The 20,980-nt window shown below is 46.2% G+C and overlaps 1 protein-coding gene across 4 annotated transcripts in view; it reads left to right on the forward strand.

Annotated features, from left to right (window-relative positions):
* The window catches only part of ELOC (elongin C), a 54,199-nt gene extending 39,598 nt beyond the window's left edge, over window positions 1–14,601 (forward strand). For all 4 annotated transcript variants that reach the window (XM_078687137.1, XM_078687138.1, XM_078687139.1 and 1 more), the window contains exon 4: window positions 14,077–14,601. In XM_078687137.1, the coding sequence (XP_078543263.1) occupies window positions 14,077–14,267 (191 nt within the window). In that variant the 3' untranslated portion in view covers window positions 14,268–14,601. The remainder of the gene's footprint in view (window positions 1–14,076) is intronic.
* The last annotated feature ends 6,379 nt before the right edge of the window (window positions 14,602–20,980 follow it).

Raw genomic sequence — 20,980 nt, forward strand, 5'->3', positions numbered from 1 at the left:
ACGTTCGATTCGAAGGAAATCAGGAAGTGTTGAAAAACATTGTCTGTGCCATCTTGTCTTTTTTCAAATGCCACACTTTTGTCGTGCACGGCAGCCATTTTAGATGCCTTGACCAGACCCACTCTGTGCACGCTGTCGATCCTTAGCATGGCTCCCCACCCTCGCAAGCATCTCCCCCAGGCAGTGGTCACCCCCGCTCTCTGTCTTATGCATGGGTAATAAACCTCCCCCATCTGCGCTGCTGTTCCCTGAGAATCACACCCTGTGCCCGCCCGACACCTCCCTTTCGCCCTATTCACTACCTTTTCCTCTGTGTCCGATTGTCCAGGCTGGTCCTAGGGTATCAGCTAGCCCTGCAGATGTAGTTTATGGCCACAGCTGTAAAGAATCACCCCTCTTCAAAGGAGTTATAGTAGATCAAGGCCCACACTCGATGAGATCCGTCACAGCAGAAGCGTTGCTATTATCTGAAAACCATCCTGTATTGTGATTGGGGAGGGGACCGAGCCTGAAGCGGAAGATTCCAGGGATGACTGTTTGTACATCAAAGTTTTTACAATTATGTGTCACATTAAAAATATATAGCACTCCGACAAAGTAGTAAGATTATAAAACTTTAATAATTTATAAATATATACAAGAAAACAAAAATAGTAATAACATATAAACATTTTTAGGGAAAAACAACGAAGTAGCGGTCGGCTGTGCGAATAGTCCCAATGCAGCACAACGTCCAGATTTCCGGCGTGGGGCGTCGCGGGGGGTGGGTCATCAGTAGCAAACTGTTGTGCGAATAGTTCCAAGGCAGCAGAACGCGCCGAAATCTAAATGACACGAAAGTGATGTCTAGTAAGTTGCCACCCAGCAAATAACGGCATGGGGCGTCGCGGGGGGTGGGTCATCAGTAGCAAACTGTTGCGCGAATAGTTCCAAGGCAGCAGAACGATGGCACCAAGATGATGTCCAGTAAGTTGCCGCACTGGTTTTGGTATCCTACAATGCTGCTCCGAATAACGGCGTGGAGCGCCCCGGGGGAGGCGGCGTGAACGGGCCTCTCCAGGTGGAGTGTCATCTGTTGTAGTGGGGCGCCCCTTTACCGTTTCAGTTGCCATTCCGTCCGTTTTTGGTCCACTGTGTCAAAAGCCGCAATTCAGCTGAGTTGCGCCCACTCTTGCGGTGCAGCGATAGGCGGCTGTCACAGGACTCTCAAAATGGCGGCAGGCTGTTTCCTTTTTGGGCCTGGTCCATTGAAATGGCCCTGGGACACCTTGGAAATCGGACGCTTGTCTGCTAGGTCTTGGACCCCATTCTCGAAAGTGTCCCCTCCGCCTTGAGAATTCATCAAAAGTTTTGGGGGCTCCGACTCCTGCAGGCTTCTGGTGGGGAGCGGCTGCCATGATTGCTCGCGGAATGACCACGACTGAGCTACGAGATGGTGGTGCTTTCATGCTGACGCCAGCTTCAGTCTGAAACATCCAGAAACAAGGTGGGGCTTTCATCGTTTGGGAAAAAAAAAAAGTTTTCATCCTATGAAAAGTGTTGTTTTTAGGTCACATGATCAAGCCTTCCATCATTAGGAAACCAAAAGTAAAATGAACCAATGAAAAGTTTTATAAACAAGTCACATGACCTGTTATGCGGCATAGGGTGTAAAATGCGGAGAAAATACGTTGGCACGTGAGGCGGCGTCAGTAGCGGACCGATGTGCGAATAGGCCGAAGGCAACACAACGCGCCAAGATCCGGATGGCACCGAGGTGGTGTCCAGCAAGTTGCAGCACTGGTGTGGCCATCCTACAATGCTGAAAGTCGGCGTGGGGCGCCCCGTTGGCCTGTGAGTTTGCGTCAGTAGCGGACCGATGTGCGAATAGGCCGAAGGCAGCACAACGCGCCAAGATCCGGATGGCACCGAGGTGGTGTCTAGTAAGTTGCCGCACTGGTGTGGCTATCCAACAATGCTGAAAGTCGGCGTGGGGCGCCCCGTTGGCCTGTGAGTTTGCGTCAGTAGCGGACCGATGTGCGAATAGGCCGAAGGCAGCACAACGCGCCAAGATCCGGATGGCACTGAGGTGGTGTCTAGTAAGTTGCCGCACTGGTGTGGCCATCCAACAATGCTGAAAGTCGGCGTGGGGCGCCCCGTTGGCCTGTGAGTTTGCGTCAGTAGCGGACCGATGTGCGAATAGGCCGAAGGCAGCACAACGCGCCAAGATCCGGATGGCACCGAGGTGGTGTCTAGTAAGTTGCCGCACTGGTGTGGCCATCCTACAATGCTGAAAGTCGGCGTGGGGCGCCCCGTTGGCCTGTGAGTTTGAGTCAGTAGCGGACCGATGTGCGAATAGGCCGAAGGCAGCACAACGCGCCAAGATCCGGATGGCACCGAGGTGGTGTCTAGTAAGTTGCCGCACTGGTGTGGCCATCCTACAATGCTGAAAGTCGGCGTGGGGCGCCCCGTTGGCCTGTGAGATGGCGTCAGTAGCGGACCGATGTGCGAATGGGGCCAAAGGCAGCGCAACAATATTTTCTGATTTGAAGACACCACAAGGCGCTGAGATGCCAAGATCCGGATGGCACCGAGGTGGTGTCTAGCAAGTTGTGGCACTGGTGTGGCCATCGTACAATGGTAAAAGTCGGCGTGGGGCGCCCTGTTGGCCTGTGAGATGGTGTCACTAGCGGACTGATGTGTGAATGGGGCCAAAGGCAGCGCAACAATATTTTCTACTATATTTTCGGAGTAGAAGACACCACAAGGCGCTGAGATGCCAAGATCCGGATGGCACCGAGGTGATGTCTAAGTTGCGGACTGATGTGCGAATGGGGCCAAAGGCAGCGTAACAATATTTTTTGTATGGAAGATACCACTAGGCGTTGAGATGCCAAGATTCGGATGGCACCGAGGTGATGTCTAGCAAGTTGCTGTACTGGTGTGGTCATCCTACAATGCTGAAACTCGGCGTGGGTCGCCCCATTAGCCTGTGAGATGGCGTCAGTAGCGGACCGATGTGCGAATAGGCCGAAGGCAGCACAACGCGCCAAGATCCGGATGTCACCGTGGTGGTTTCATAGTTGAGAGGCACTTCATCTGCAGTGGGGCGCCGAGATCCGGATGGCACCGAGGTGATGTCTAGCAAGTTGCTGTACTGGTGTGGTCATTCTACAATGCTGAAAGTCGGCGTGGGTCGCCCCATTAGCCTGTGAGATGGCTGTTCTTTGGATTTGGGCCTGGTCCACTAAAATGGCCCTGGGACACCTTAGAACTCGGACGCTCGATTTTTTTTTTCCTTTCCTGTACATGCAAAAAAAGGTAAATGCCCGGTACGTTACACGCTTCATCTGCCACGATGAACTCTCCAGAGGAACCGAAAAAAAATATAGTTGTGGTAACTATACCATGCATCGTCATATGGAGAGGTGGCACCAATTAATTATAGTGCTGCATAAAAGAGATTTGGAGGAGAACCCCTGACCTGCTAGTACATTCATCAAAGAAGTGGCACTGAGAGCTTCAGAGGCAAGGGAAACGGTCCCAAATATTTAGAAGAACTTTGGAAAGATTAAAATGACATGTTTAGATTGTGGTAAATTAATTTCATGTGGGCAGATGAGTGTTACTCTAATAAATACAGCATATGAACATCATCATAGTCGATGGTTGGTAGAGACATTTTGACTATATCCTGGACCTGCCCGTCCTCGCCCAAAATGGCGCCGGAATAAATGGGACTCGTAACTCCTTGTTGTGTACTGGTTGCAGAACCTTGAAATCACGAGATACGTATGCAGTTTTGAAGCACATGGCGGGCGGGGACGAGAATTGATTGAATATTTCGACATCCCTATTGATATTAAGTTCTGATGTGTTATTGATTACTGTACTGTTGAAAATTCGAATTAACGTCACCCATGGTACTTGCCCGCAAATGTATATCTAGATAATTTTATTGTAACTGGCCCTGTCGTATTTTAATTATAAAATGTACGTCCACCGATTCCGTAACTGTTAGACACCTTAGTTTTTGCAACCTAATGGCCCGCCCGTTACGTTCCTCTACAGTGTAAATGTCTATTCATCATATACGATTACAGTTTGCTCCGTGGCAGGCCCACGTGGTTATAGGCTCGTATTTGTATAATGAAATTTTCACAATAAAGGTTTTTAAAAGAAAACATGGTGGTAGTGTATACATTGGTAAAGTTTTTAATAATAGTCACTGTTTTAGAATCATTAAAAGGCAAGTGAAATAAAGCAGACCAATTACATGAAGGGTAAAAGGTATAATACGAAGGAACGCAGTAAAGATAAATGGTCAAGGGCTGTTGTGTTTTCTATTCCTGCAACATAAAGTGATCGATAAGAATCTCATATTCAGGCGTATCGGCGACTAAGACAGCAGGTCGACCCTCTTTTGCTCAACGGCTCCGTCATGGGACGAAGAAAAGCTCTTTTTCTCGAAAAAAGAATATATTTTACTTGCAGGACAGTTGTAAAATTTCCGGGAAAGTACATTAGCCTGGAACATTATAACATATATTTAAGAGAAAATAATGTTCGGAAGTAATTAAAAGCGTAATTTTTAGGTGATATGACCAAGGCTTTCATCATTAGAATAAGAAAAGTAAAATGAACCAATGAAAAGTTTTATTAACAAGTCACATGACTTGTTATGCTTACGTTACGCGCTGCGCGCCCCGGATGACTTCCGGATGCGCTAACGCGGCGCGTCATATGACGCATTACGCGACAACGCAGGTCCAGAATATAGTCAAAATGTCTCCACCAACCAGCGGTCGAAACACAACCCCTTTCAGCAGGCTAAATAGTTCTGTTAAATGACAACAGAAGGGACAGGCAACAAGAACCATCAGTCAAAGAGGGGAGGGCTAGTTCTTCTCTACCGGGTTACATTGGGGCGCTACCGGAACTGATCGAATTGGTAGTCTACAGTGTTTCTGGATGTTTCAGACCGAAGTTGGGGTTAGCATGAGAGCAGCACCATTTCGTAGCTCCGTTGTGGCCATTCCGCAACCAATCATGGCAGCCGCTCTTTATCGTTATTTTGGGCGGGGTGGGTGGCGGAGCCGAGCTGTTTTGCAGCCATCATTGTGTGGAGTTCAGTTCATCTCACTAGTTTTGTATTTGTCATGAGGGGTTGTTCCTAATGTTTCTATTTTAGCGAGGTCAAAAAGAGATCCCATTAGTGGCCTACTGATTTTGCTCGATTCCTTTTCTTTTTTTTACACGATTTTTCGTTATCTGCAAAGACTAAACAGAGTATTGCGACTCTGTGTTTGTTTGTAAATAGAGAATGAACCAAAGAGAACTAATTCTAAAACAGTAAATACTTGGATAACAATCAATCAAATGGAGAGAGAAGCAGGCACGACGGATTACAACGGGGGCAAAGGCCTGCGTTAACTACCTTTCACTATCTGCAAAGAGAGAGTACTCCTAATAGAAATGAGGGGGGGGGGGCACCATTCAAAGCAGATCAGTGTGCATAAACACGAAAATGTTTTCACTTACCACGTACTTGACATTCGACAGCTTATGATATTTGCTATTAAAAAACCATTGAAATTCACTGAAAAAACCATAGGTTATAGACCATATATAGTTAGGAATTAGCATTTACAAAACCTTGAAAATTCACTGAAAAAACCATAGGTTATAGACCATATATAGTTAGGAATTAGCATTTAAAAAACCTTATTTTACTCACACAAAACCATTGAAATTCCATATATAGTTAGTTGCACTAACTATATATCGCGCACCCGCAATCCACTGCTGATCATGTCACATATTACATCATTCATGACATGGTCAGTGACATCACTGATGACATCTCAAATGACATCACTGATGACATCTCATTTGACATCAATGACCACATCACTGATGATATCATTCATGTGACAATACAATGCATCTCCTCACATTTTAATATAACCTCTGTTTCACCCAGTGTTAAATACAGAGTATAATTTTTGAAACCATTGACACACCAATACTAGTTACTACATACGTACTCACTGATTCCTACGTCTACACACACATTCACTCATTCACCCATACAATCATTCATACATACAATCACTCATCTTTACAACACTATCATGTGCACTCATACACCTATACAGACACTCACACTCTGCCACTCATCCATGGAGTTACTCACACACCTAGTCAGTCCTGTAAAGAATCAATCACACTTCCATTTTCTTGTCTATACAGTTAAACATAGAGCACCTTACATTTTCAAACATATACTAACACATACTTACTTTCTTATACAATCATTGATACAAGTACACATTGATCTGCACAGTCACACACCTCCCAGCCAGCCACACACACACTCAGTCTCCCATACAAATACTTGGACAATCAATCAATAACCCATATAGTTAATCATATAGCTACTGATCAACACATGCAGCAGTTTACAGAACAACAGACATAATGATGCACAAATTAAGACAGTTTAGTCACTAACCCATGCACTCAGTGAGACACATTTAATCACTCACTCATACATTCAGTCATGCACCTACTAAATCCTTCGTCCAGACACTTATACATCTACTCATTCTTCAATATGTAAAACATATTTAAACTTTACAGAAACACAGTCACTGGATGACGTCATCAGTGATCTCATCAGTGATGTCATTTGAGATGTCATCAGTGATGTCATCAGTGATGTCACTGACCATGTCATGAATGATGTAATATGTGACATGATCAGCAGTGGATTGCGGGTGCGCGATATATAGTTAGTGCAACTAACTATATATGGAATTTCAATGGTTTTGTGTGAGTAAAATAAGGTTTTTTAAATGCTAATTCCTAACTATATATGGTCTATAACCTATGGTTTTTTCAGTGAATATATGTATATGTGTATATGTATATGTATATGTATATATATTACCTACTGGCGGTCGCCAGTAGGTATATATAGTTAGGATTTTTTCTCTATGGGTTTTTTGAAAATTCTATGTCTAATAACTTTGGCGTTTGTGGACGGAATTGACTGAAATTTTCAGGAAAATGGCACATTTTGTTTCTGAGCAGCCCTTGAAAATTTGGGGGGGGTTCGTCAAGGGGGGGGCCGAGAAAAAAGGGGGGTCCCAAAACGTGTTTTTAACATTGAGTTTTGATAGGGCGGTTGGCCTCACTTTTAGCCCGAACGGCTGAATGGATTTGCACGAAACTTGGCAAAATTGTAGGGACTGGTAGCCCGATGTGCCTTTTGTAGGTCTCAATATATGTGCTCCAGTGGATTTTGAGAAATTAACGTTTAAAAAAAGATATATATCTGTAACAGCGGACCTGGGAGCGTCCCAGGACGCGTACTTTACGCGCAACGGAGCTTTGTGAAGCGAAGCTGATTGGTTCTCCGGCGTCTGTCAACATTCCAAACAGTCCGTAGCGGCCGCCATCTTGTCTCTCGGTAGGATCGAGAGACAAGAGGAGGCCAAAGCGAAGGGGCAAATGACCATAAGGGGGCATAGTACATTGTCGCTCACCCCCTAGGTTTGATGTGGAGGTTTTAAAAGGACCCCGCGGGGCAAAAAAAAATAAAAATAATAATAATCGAACAGCTGAATGGATTTGCACGAAACTTGGCAAAATTGTAGGGACTGGTAGCCCGATGTGCCTTTGCTAGATCTCAATATATGTGCTCCAGTGGATTTTGAGAAATTAACGTTAAAAAAAAATATATATCTGTAACAGCGCACCGCTTCGCGTACTTTTCGCGTTACGGAGCTTTGCGAAGCGAAGCTGATTGGCTCTCCGGTGTCTGTAAACATTCCAAACAGTCCGTAGCGGCCGCCATCTTGTCTCTCGGTAGGATCGAACAGCTGAATGGATTTGCACGAAACTTGGCAAAATTGTAGGGACTGGTAGCCCGATGTGCCTTTGCTAGGTCTCAATATATGTGCTTCAGTGCATTTTGAGAAATTAACGTTCAGAAACAAGATATATATCTGTAACAGCGCTCCGCTTCGCGGAGATAAAATTATATGTGTATTACCTAGCTGTTGCTAACACCAGTTAGCGACGGCTAGTAGAATATAGCGACCATCTTGGGCCCCACTTTGCATGTGAGTGATATTTATCACTAATGACATGCAAAGTGGGCATGCCAAGATGTTAGCGACTGGAAACAGTCGCTAACATCGCTATCTCCTATTATCAACTTTTGGAAATATTCGAGATAAGCGCGAATATCTCCAAAAGCTACCACCTGCCCTGAGCAGTTCTTAGCCATGTTATCCAATGGGAGGTGGATAACACGGCTAAGAGCATTAGCTCGGTAATGCATGAATATCGCTGAGTTTTCAGCGATATTAATGCATTGCGGTCGTTTTTTATCGTATTTCCGATAAACCTTGATAATAGCAAGGTTTATCTGCGATAATTTCTTACGGTAAAAAAATCGTTGCTAAGCATCGTTAGGGATAAATATCGCTTAACTTTGGTAATATGCCCCAACGTCTGTTAACGTTCGATTCAAAGGAAATCAGGAAGTGTTGAAAAACATTGTCTGCGCCATCTTGTCTTTTTTCAAATGCCACACTTTTGTCGTGCACGGCAGCCATTTTAGATGCCTTGACCAGACCCACTCTGTGCACGCTGTCGATCCTTAGCATGGCTCCCCACCCTCGCAAGCATCTCCCCCAGGCAGTGGTCACCCCCGCTCTCTGTCTTATGCATGGGTAATAAACTTCCCCCCATCTGCGCTGCTCTTCCCTGAGAATCACACCCTGTGCCCGCCCGACACCTCCCTTTCGCCCTATTCACTACCGCACCCTCTGACACTCCTTTTCCTCTGTGTCCGATTGTCCAGGCTGGTCCTAGGGTATCAGCTAGCCCTGCAGATGTAGTTTATGGCCACAGCTGTAAAGAATCACCCCTCTTCAAAGGAGTTATAGTAGATCAAGGCCCATACTCGATGAGATCCGTCACAGCAGAAGCGTTGCTATTATCTGAAAACCATCCTGTATTGTGATTGGGGAGGGGACCGAGCCTGAAGCGGAAGATTCCAGGGATGACTCTTTGTACATCAAAGTTTTTACAATTATGTGTCACATTAAAAATATATAGCACTCCGACAAAGTAGTAAGATTATAAAACTTTAATAATTTATAAATATATACAAGAAAACAAAAATAGTAATAACATATAAACATTTTTAGGGAAAAACAACGAAGTAGCGGTCGGCTGTGCGAATAGTCCCAACGCAGCACAACGTCCAGATTTCCGGCGTGGGGCGTCGCGGGGGGTGGGTCATCAGTAGCAAACTGTTGTGCGAATAGTTCCAAGGCAGCAGAACGCGCTGAAATCTAGATGACACTAAAGTGATGTCTAGTAAGTTGCCACCCAGCAAATAACGGCATGGGGCGTCGCGGGGGGTGGGTCATCAGTAGCAAACTGTTGCGCGAATAGTTCCAAGGCAGCAGAACGATGGCACCAAGGTGATGTCCAGTAAGTTGCCGCACTGGTTTTGGTATCCTACAATGCTGCTCCGAATAACGGCGCGGGGCGCCCCGGTGGAGGCGGCGTGAACGGGCCTCTCCAGGTGGAGTGTCATCTGTTGTAGTGGGGCGCCCCTTTACCGTTTCAGTTGCCATTCCGTCCGTTTTTGGTCCACTGTGTCAAAAGCCGCAATTTAGCTGAGTTGCGCCCACTCTTGCGGTGCAGCGATAGGCGGCTGTCACAGGACTCTCAAAATGGCGGCAGGCTGTTTCCTTTTTGGGCCTGGTCCACTGAAATGGCCCTGGGACACCTTGGAAATCGGACGCTTGTCTGCTAGGTCTTGGACCCCATTCTCGAAAGCGTCCCCTCCGCCTTGAGAATTCATCAAAAGTTTTGGGGGCTCCGACTCCTGCAGGCTTCTGGTGGGGAGCGGCTGCCATGATTGCTCGCGGAATGACCACGACTGAGCTACGAGATGGTGGTGCTCTCATGCTGACGCCAGCTTCAGTCTGAAACATCCAGAAACAAGGTGGGGCTTTCATCGTTTGGGAAAAAAAAAAAGTTTTCATCCAATGAAAAGTGTTGTTTTTAGGTCACATGATCAAGCCTTCCATCATTAGGAAACCAAAAGTAAAATGAACCAATGAAAAGTTTTATAAACAAGTCACATGACCTGTTATGCGGCATAGGGTGTAAAATGCGGAGAAAATACGTTGGCACGTGAGGCGGCGTCAGTAGCGGACCGATGTGCGAATAGGCCGAAGGCAACACAACGCGCCAAGATCCGGATGGCACCGGGGTGGTGTCCAGCAAGTTGCAGCACTGGTGTGGCCATCCTACAATGCTGAAAGTCGGCGTGGGGCGCCCCGTTGGCACGTGAGGCGGCGTCAGTAGCGGACCGATGTGCGAATAGGCCGAAGGCAACACAACGCGCCAAGATCCGGATGGCACCGAGGTGGTGTCCAGCAAGTTGCAGCACTGGTGTGGCCATCCTACAATGCTGAAAGTCGGCGTGGGGCGCCCCGTTGGCACGTGAGGCGGCGTCAGTAGCGGACCGATGTGCGAATAGGCCGAAGGCAACACAATGCGCCAAGATCCGGATGGCACCGAGGTGGTGTCTAGTAAGTTGCCGCACTGGTGTGGCCATCCAACAATGCTGAAAGTCGGCGTGGGGCGCCCCGTTGGCCTGTGAGTTTGCGTCAGTAGCGGACCGATGTGCGAATAGGCCGAAGGCAGCACAACGCGCCAAGATCCGGATGGCACCGAGGTGGTGTCTAGTAAGTTGCCGCACTGGTGTGGCCATCCAACAATGCTGAAAGTCGGCGTGGGGCGCCCCGTTGGCCTGTGAGTTTGCGTCAGTAGCGGACCGATGTGCGAATAGGCCGAAGGCAGCACAACGCGCCAAGATCCGGATGGCACCGAGGTGGTGTCTAGTAAGTTGCCGCACTGGTGTGGCCATCCTACAATGCTGAAAGTCGGCGTGGGGCGCCCCGTTGGACTGTGAGATGGCGTCAGTAGCGGACCGATGTGTGAATGGGGCCGAAGGCAGCGCAACAATATTTTCGGAATAGAAGACACCACTAGGCGCTGAGATTCCAAGATCCGGATGGCACCGAGGTGGTGTGTAGCAAGTTGCCGCACTGGTGTGGCCATCCTACAATGCTGAAAGTCGGCGTGGGGCGCCCCGTTGGCCTGTGAGTTTGCGTCAGTAGCGGACCGATGTGCGAATAGGCCGAAGGCAGCACAACGCGCCAAGATCCGGATGGCACCGAGGTGGTGTCTAGTAAGTTGTCGCACTTCTGTGGCCATCCTACAATGTTGAAAGTCGGCGTGGGGCGCCCCGTTGGCCTGTGAGATGGCGTCAGTAGCGGACCGATGTGCGAATGGGGCCTAAGGCAGCGCAACAATATTTTCTGATTTGAAGACACCACAAGGCGCTGAGATGCCAAGATCCGGATGGCACCGAGGTGGTGTCTAGCAAGTTGTGGCACTGGTGTGGCCATCGTACAATGGTAAAAGTCGGCGTGGGGCGCCCTGTTGGCCTGTGAGATGGTGTCAGTAGCGGACTGATGTGTGAATGGGGCCAAAGGCAGCGCAACAATATTTTCTACAATATTTTCGGAGTAGAAGACACCACAAGGCGCTGAGATGCCAAGATCCGGATGGCACCGAGGTGATGTCTAAGTTGCGGACCGATGTGCGAATGGGGCCAAAGGTAGCGTAACAAGATTTTCTGTATGGAAGATACCACTAGGCGTTGAGATGCCAAGATTCGGATGGCACCGAGGTGATGTCTAGCAAGTTGTGCCACTGGTGTGGCCATCGTACAATGGTAAAAGTCGGCGTGGGGCGCCCTATTGGCCTGTGAGATGGTGTCAGTAGCGGACTGATGTGCGAATGGGGCCAAAGGCAGCGCAACAATATTTTCTGACTGACACCACAAGGCGCTGAGATGCCAAGATCCGGATGGCACCGAGGTGATGTCTAAGTTGCGGACTGATGTGCGAATGGGGCCAAAGGCAGCGTAACAATATTTTCTGTATGGAAGATACCACTAGGCGTTGAGATGCCAAGATTCGGATGGCACCGAGGTGATGTCTAGCAAGTTGGTGTGGTCATCCTACAATGCTGAAACTCGGCGTGGGTCACCCCATTAGCCTGTGAGATGGCGTCAGTAGCGGACCGATGTGCGAATAGGCCGAAGGCAGCACAACGCGCCAAGATCCGGATGTCACCGTGGTGGTTTCATAGTTGAGAGGCACTTCATCTGCAGTGGGGCGCCGAGATCCGGATGGCACCGAGGTGATGTCTAGCAAGTTGCTGTACTGGTGTGGTCATCCTACAATGCTGAAATGTAGTGGGGCGCCCATTTACCGTTTCAGTTGCCATTCAGCTGAGTTTCGGCTGCTCTTGATGCTACAGCGACAGGCGGCTGCAAGAGGACTCTCAAAATGGCGGCCTGTTCTTTGGATTTGGGCCTGGTCCACTAAAATGGCCCTGGGACACCTTAGAACTTGGACGCTCGATTTTTTTTTTCCTTTCCTGTACATGCAAAAAAAGGTAAATGCCCGGTACGTTACACGCTTCATCTGCCACGATGAACTCTCCAGAGGAACCGAAAAAAAATATAGTTGTGGTAACTATACCATGCATCGTCATATGGAGAGGTGGCACCAATTAATTATAGTGCTGCATAAAAGAGAGATTTGGAGGAGAACCCCTGACCTGCTAGTACATTCATCAAAGAAGTGGCACTGAGAGCTTCAGAGGCAAGGGAAACGGTCCCAAATATTTAGAAGAACTTTGGAAAGATTAAAATGACATGTTTAGATTGTGGTAAATTAATTTCATGTGGACAGATGAGTGTTACTCTAATAAATACAGCATATGAACATCATCATAGTCGATGGTTGGTAGAGACATTTTGACTATATCCTGGACCTGCCCGTCCTCGCCCAAAATGGCGCCGGAATAAATGGGACTCGTAACTCCTTGTTGTGTACTGGTTGCAGAACCTTGAAATCACGAGATACGTATGCAGTTTTGAAGCACATGGCGGGCGGGGACGAGAATTGATTGAATATTTCGACATCCCTATTGATATTAAGTTCTGATGTGTTATTGATTACTGTACTATTGAAAGTTCGAATTAACGTCACCCATGGTACTTGCCCGCAAATGTATATCTAGATAATTTTATTGTAACTGGCCCTGTCGTATTTTAATTATAAAATTATAAAATGTACGTCCACCGATTCCGTAACTGTTAGACACCTTAGTTCTTGCAACCTAATGGCCCGCCCGTTACGTTCCTCTACAGTGTAAATGTCTATTCATCATATACGATTACAGTTTGCTCCGTGGCAGGCCCACGTGGTTATAGGCTCGTATTTGTATAATGAAATTTTCACAATAAAGGTTTTTAAAAGAAAACATGGTAGTAGTATATACATTGGTAAAGTTTTTAATAATAGTCACTGTTTTAGAATCATTAAAAGGCAAGTGAAATAAAGCAGACATCAGTGATGTCATTTGAGATGTCATCAGTGATGTCATCAGTGATGTCACTGACCATGTCATGAATGATGTAATATGTGACATGATCAGCAGTGGATTGCGGGTGCGCGATATATAGTTAGTGCAACTAACTATATATGGAATTTCAATGGTTTTGTGTGAGTAAAATAAGGTTTTTTAAATGCTAATTCCTAACTATATATATGGTCTATAACCTATGGTTTTTTCAGTGAATATATATATATATATATATATATTTGATGACATGCACATAGCTTCTTGATGTCACAGAGCACTTCACTTGGAGCACAAGTTTATTATGAGTGCTTCATAAAACATTGTTCACAGGAGTGTAATTGAAGCATAGTAGAGTTTTGTAACTCTTTTTGTAGGTCACATTTGTAAAGCAATGCAACTTTCTAATCATACATTGCCTAGAACATTTCTAGGTCCTGTATAATCAAAACATGGGCGTATTTTTAGTTTAGTGTTAGTCTGCATAAGAAAAATGTTTCAGAATGTTGCAGTTGTTGGATTCAAACAGACATTTTAACGTCATCTTGTTTTGTTTTTCAGGGCAATTTGCTGAAAATGAAACCAATGAAGTAAATTTTAGAGAGATTCCTTCCCATGTGCTATCTAAAGTGTGTATGTATTTTACCTATAAAGTGCGCTACACTAACAGTTCCACAGAAATACCAGAATTCCCAATTGCACCTGAAATTGCACTGGAGCTGCTGATGGCCGCAAACTTTCTAGACTGTTAAAATAAAGATTTTTAAAACAAATTTTTTCTGTATATAATACTTGTGCTTTGGTTAACACTTTTATTTCTTACCTCGTGGTATGTGGTGCATATGTATTTGCCAAGTGTAATATACATCACAGAACATGGTATTTCTTTGTCCATTTGCAATAGTCATTTGTTTTGCGTCTTAAAAAAGACAAATATTTAAATGGTTGATATTAATAAACTGAGAACATTTAGATAGGTATGATTTGCTGTATCTATTAGTCACTTTTTGCGTAATGACATGTTGGACACGAACACCTGCTTGAAACGGAGACTTTAAAGTATGATATTAAAGCTTGGTAACCTCACCGGGGCCTTCTTCTTTCTTTATTGGTTGAAATGTGTGAAATAGACCACTTGATCCTTATTTGGGAGGTCCTGTAAGGAATTTGTAGCAAAGGCAATGGTAACATTTTTTATTTAGGTTTTTATTAAGTGTAAAATGTAGTGTCCTGTGGCCTCTTAAATGCACCTAGGCTCACAAAATATCCCTGGGAAAAGACTTCTGTTTAGAGATGAAGAGTAGGACATGTGCTGGTGTCCCATCCCGGTGCTCTGTGTCCTGAGTATGCTGATTTTGCGGCATTAACCCCTTTCAGGAGGGGTTGTCCCAGTGGTTACCCGGTGTGAGTTGGAGACTTTGGAAAAAGGTGTTTTTCAGAACTCTTGTGGTTGTTCAAGTGTGTTACCCTAATGTTTTGATGGTTGTTCAATCTGTACATCTTGAAGATATTCCTGGAATGGAAGATCAAGCTTTCCTTACTGCTTCTCAGTTAGCGACTTGTAATGTAATGGAAGGTAAGGACCGGGCGATGGCTGTAGGTATTCATCCCCATTTCCCTCTAAACAGCGAATATGATGCACATTATCTTGAAATGTATCATTTGGTCCACTAGCGTCAGTACAGGTTTGTTCAGGGCTAGGACAATTTTGTTGAGGAAAAGTGTAGCTGCGTGATTTTTTCCTCCTGAAATGTTGAGCATTTCTTTCCCTGGCACAAAGAATGTTTCAGTAAGTTATTCAAAAAAAGAACCAAGTACCTGGTGATGTCAATTCAGCAATGTTATACAATAGTGGAAATCCAATTTTCAGCAACGTACATTGAGGAAGATGAGACAGGTGTCCATGACATTCATTCTTGGAAAACTGACTTGCGCAAGAATGTCGTGGTACTTTATCCTCCTGGTACTCTATCCTCCTGGTGTTGTCAGTTAGCCCCAAGAGAAGCTCCCGCTTAGGTCGGTCCTTCTCACTCTGCATTAAGGCTGTCTCAGACACCAAGATGCTGAAGTTAGTGGTTTGGCTACCACTTCTTTCGCCTCACACTTTAGGGATTTGTAAGCGGTGAACCATATAACTTTTAAAACCCATAACTACACTTGTCTCCAGGGCTTACTCTAGTTCCATGCTATCAACCCACACATGTACTCTCTGTAACTCTATATGTATACAACTGATATAGTCAGCGATATAATTTGAGATGTCATCAGTGATGTCTTCAATGATGTCATTGAACAGGTCATGACTGGTGCAATATTTGAGGTACTAAGTAGTGCATGGCAGGGGTTCAAGTTATAGTTTGCTCAGTAAACTATAAATGGTGAATTCTAGAGGTTTTTAAGCATTCGTTTTTACCTTATTTCAGCACCTAAATATAAAGTTACTTTATTCTTTTTCAGTGAAATATGTGTTAATATGGTCATTTTGTTTGTTTTTCTGTACACACACCCACACACACTGTTTCTCTATCAACTTTGCCACATAATTATCAAATTTCACAAAAACGTTTCAAGTATAAGTGGATGGCATTTCTACCTGAGAATGTGGTGCATAATTCATATTTTTGCAGCATTTTTTAAATAACCGAACAGCATAATTTGATGCATAATTCTAGTAGCCATTATACAGGTATGCAGAGTGGTTTTAGTGAGCTTCATTTTGATGATGAAATACATATTTCACAGGAGACATTAAAATATTTTTTTTTGTCCGCTGTTACTTGTGAAATAGTCTTGCACTACATTTTGTGTAATGAAGCCAACCAAACATGATATGTTTATGGTTAGGTCAGGGTGTGCATTGAAAAGCAGTCTTTCGTTTTCTTATTAATTTATGCAGAATTCTGCTAACCTGCACGACGCATTCCCAAAACGAAAAAGTAATACAATTTGGGTTCACATGCCAAGTTTTGTGCAGCTCAGTCAGGGGAGTGGGATGGAGCAGTGACCTTTGATGTTTTAACTCCCATAGTATTTGTTGGCTTCCTCTACAGAAAATATTTCTGAAGGGAGTTGCATCAATCTTTGCCTGAAAGTAGAACTGTACTAAAGTAAGTGAATTTGCTTGTTTTGGTATGAATCCATTTTTGTAACTTTGGAGAAAACAATTAGGCTTCTAAAAATGTGTTGATTACTTAAAAAGTTAGGATATCTGAACTACTAGTGCACAACACGACATCACAGTACATTAAAATCCACAAACGATCCTCTTCTCCTATTACATGTTGACGTATGCTTGTTTTTTTGGTGTGTTTGTGAGGGTATCTCCTGACCTCATAAATTGTTCTTTACAAAATTCAGTATTGATCCATTCCATATCTCCATTGTGTCACACTGGGTGCAGTTACATGTCTCCAGTACTGCACTATGTCCCTCTTGCCCGATGTGAAGCTCGGTCTTTTCTCAGCCCTCCTGAAACTATTTTCATTAAGGTGTTCAGCAGGGCTATTTTCGGGCGCCATCATTGACCTACCCAGTACTTTCAGTGTCCCAAATATCCCTTCTGAAAAGGGCTTTAAGAGTGGATAAAACCAAACTATACAATAAAAGTTCCCTGGCATGTCCCCACAGCGTGGGCACTCAACGACTGAGCCCTGAAAAATCTTCTGTAGCCTCTCAGAAGTTAAATAAAATGTATGTAAGTATTTGAATTTGATGAGGCAGCGTCTGTTTCAAAGTGCAGACTCATGAGGGGCCAGCAAGAGGAACGTCCAGTAATCGTCTTCCAGCTGCCCAGTCTCTCCTTCCCATGTAGAAGTGGTGTAACATTAGCCCCGCAGTCCCCACGGTGTGGGTGGTTCTGAGCTCCAGCTTGGCCACCTCTGGCAGTGTGCACAGGCGGCGGGCTCCTGCCATGAGAACAACTGACTGGCTCTGGGGTGAGACCCTCCATCAACTTTGCACGGGGCCCCCCTCAGGCTTCACCGCAGGTTACACCACTGTCATGTAGCCCTGATGCATGCAAATGTATCATGGATATTTATCACCAGGTTTCTATAAATATGTGTGACCTTCCCAGTGTAGAGAGCCTGGACATTATCAGCTTGGCCTTCATGGGATTAAACTCTGACATTTCTACATCACTCTGGTAATGGGTGATGGCATAACTAAGTCGAAAGGTATGTTTATAGAATTGTGTGAATGAGCACAAATTCATCCTTAAGTTCAAATAAGGCCATGCCATTTTTATTCCTACATATATCTCCATGCATTGGGACAGTCCCAACTAGCAAATCCCTCTAGTGCAGCCACCTATGACAGCATAGACCCCTCATGCAAGGGAGTCTGCCCAGTCGCCTTCCCCAACATTCCCATGTGTCTATTCACCGCCCTTCATGCGGCAATGACCACCTTTGTCGCTTGGGATGTCCCAGTTGAAAGCTTTTCTCAGTATAGAAATTGTGTTCAGAATTGATCCAAGATGGCTGCCTGGTAGGAGCTCCTGTAAAGAGCTCCCGGTGCTAGGGATCCCAATTCGGGCCTTATCCCTGCTAAGCACTCACCAGCCTCAAGGAACTGCAATACCAAAAGTAACTGGATGAAGAATGTAACTGGATTGAAAAGTAACTGGTTTTTCACGCTTACCTGCATGGCGGAGATCGGGAACCTGAGAAGACCTGTGATCTGCTCCTGGACGCTCGCCTGCAGACAACCCCCAATCATCCGCCGAGACTGGGCAGCTGGAGCTCGGGGACGGAGGATTGATTGGTGAGTCGGTGCGGAGGCAGCTGCAGCCTGCGGAGCTCTGAGAGATCCACACACGACCGAGCGGTCGCAGCTGAATCTGCCCCGCCACGCCTGGCTGCTGCGCCCCTACACAGGACCTGCAACGGTGGTCCGGAGCCCACCAGTCTTCGGGCGATGCACACGGACTAAGGAGGAAGGGGTCAGAGGCGTGGATGAGGAGCTGCAACAGGCGCAGGCACCGTGAGCCGCCGTGTGCGCCTTCAGGCACCCCCACCGCGCTGCTGGACTGAGGCTCAAGACCCGGGAGCCTGACGATCCTGCACTAAGCCAGCGACCGGATCGCGCCACAACAGAAGAACACCCTGCGGCGTCGGGGGGGCTAAGAGAGTGCCCCATCCGCTTCATGGCAGAGGACGCAGGCTGCGACGCCGGGAGCCCGACCGCTCCGCAGCACCGGAGCACTTGCGAGATAGTGCTGGGCTGAGCGGTCGGGGCTGTCCAGGAGCCGGCCTGCAGACCTATGGTTGTGTTGCCGGGACGAGGCCACGACGACGACGGCCCCCCTCCCGCCAGTTCCAGAGCACCGGAGGGCTGAGAGAGGCCCCCCCCTCCCGCCCGCTTCGAGGCGCAGGTCGCTAGGCAGTGACGAGTCTACAAAGACGGACCCTTCCCGCCCGCTCCACAGCACCGGAGGGCCGAGAGAGGCCCCCCCTCCCGCCCGCTTCAAGGCGCTGGTCGATGGGTGTTTTGCCGGGGCGAGGCGACGACGACGCCCTCCCCCCCCCTCTCGCCCGCTCCGCTCCACAGCACCGGAGGGCTGAGAGAGGCTACGTCTACAGGGTAATGCAGGCCTGGAGCTCTGACTTGAGATCACGCACATAAAATTCATGTTTACAATTTGCAATTCTCATATATCAAGGAATCTGAAGGTATTGAGCCAATCTTGTTTTAAATCAATGCTGAAAACACTGCTGGCAGACTCAACAGGCACACAGAGACTTAAGGTATTTATTTCCCCCACCCGCCTGATCACTTTTAAAAAAAACAACTACCTCCTTTGTTCAAAATGGCTGGGGCCATAAAACTGTAGCAATAAATCCCCTACGATATACCTCTGATGTCCACGAGGCTCCTCAGCTTAACTCCCCCACACCGAGATAAGAATTCCTCCCAGCTAGTCTTGAGCATTGCTTGCTCAAACAGAAAACGAAATCCCCTCCCCTATGCTCCCTGCCTGCATGATTGAAGGGAAACTGCTCCTCTCTGCTATCTAAGCAACAGCAACAAACAGAGGACTACTGGCTCTATTACACCTATTTGGCGGCCATGTTAGATTAGACTAATCTCTCTCAGGGCGGCCATCCTGGACTAGTCATTTTCATCATTACCTGATCACACACTAAGAACTTATCATCTTTGACTAAGCTCAACTACCGAGTACTGTGCTCAGTTATGTATCTAGACCTTCTTGTGAAAGAATGTTGGCCTATTATTGCAGTATTATATTTCTACCTAAATTTTGAACATTTGCAATGCACAGATTGCTACCTCCTATATGAAAGAATGTCTGCTTATTAGTGCAGTATTATGTATATACCTGTATTTTGAACTTTTGTACCTATACCTATTATTGCAGTATTATTCTGCTACCTGTATTTTTGACTGATATTAGCAGTAATTTGTTTGCACATCTATTGGATTCATTAATTCATTAGTAGTTTAGCCCTATTTTTATACTGTATATGTGGTAAGCTGCACCTATCTCACCTCCATCACTATCACTCACTGTTCGCTACCTCATTTATTTGGTTCTTCGATGTAAGGTACTTCATGTTGTTGCACTGATCATTACTACCTCATTCACTTCGTTTAGTCATGTAAGCTGCACCCTGCCACTTTCTACACCTAGACTACACCGCTGCTACCTCTTACACTCTGATGTGTAAATTTGATTCCACCTAACCGGTTCTACCTCTCATATTTTGTACATGGTGTAAGCTGACTGCTACCTCGCACATAGGATACATTACGTAAGCTGCACCTACGCACTGTTTGTTCCTGGATTGCACTGACTTCTACCTCTTATTCTTTTGGTCACTCACTAGTGTCACCCCTTTGCCCTGTAACCAACGGCTGACAGTTTTTATTGTCGTCCTATCTCCTACACCCAACATCACAGCCTTTCTAAAATGGAGCTCAACGGCAAGCACACTTTTAGAATCAACTACCCTTCCACCCTCACCAAAAAAGCCACTAAACGTTTTAAACATAACTTCTTGAGGTCGCACCCTGAAACACCCTTTGCCGACACCTACTTCTCACCGGGCAATGGAGCCCTGAATACTGATATCATCTTCCACACCTCACGCAGAGCCCAATGGAGAAAAGCGTTCCTAACCCTACTCACCGTCTCCATCACCAGGAAAACAACTCATGGCCTAACTCTCTCTATCACACCTTCCCACCTCCTCCCTGGCAGGGCTACCATTACTATCTACAATAACGGGATTGTCCTAATTCAATCCACGGACAAGAACCTGGAACTACTAGACAACCTGTTCCCCAAGTTCAAAGAGCACCATGCCAAGCTGCGGACCCCCACCCAGAACTCCACCAGCACTATCACCCCTGACGTCGCAGCCCCCGCCTACAACACCTCTACCCCCAGCACCCCAGTAAATGGCCCACCTGCTGTTAACGCCCCACACTCCCCAAGCACAGT

The sequence above is a fragment of the Lissotriton helveticus genome, chromosome 4_1 (genome assembly GCF_964261635.1).
Source record: "Lissotriton helveticus chromosome 4_1, aLisHel1.1, whole genome shotgun sequence".
NCBI lineage: Eukaryota > Metazoa > Chordata > Amphibia > Caudata > Salamandridae > Lissotriton > Lissotriton helveticus.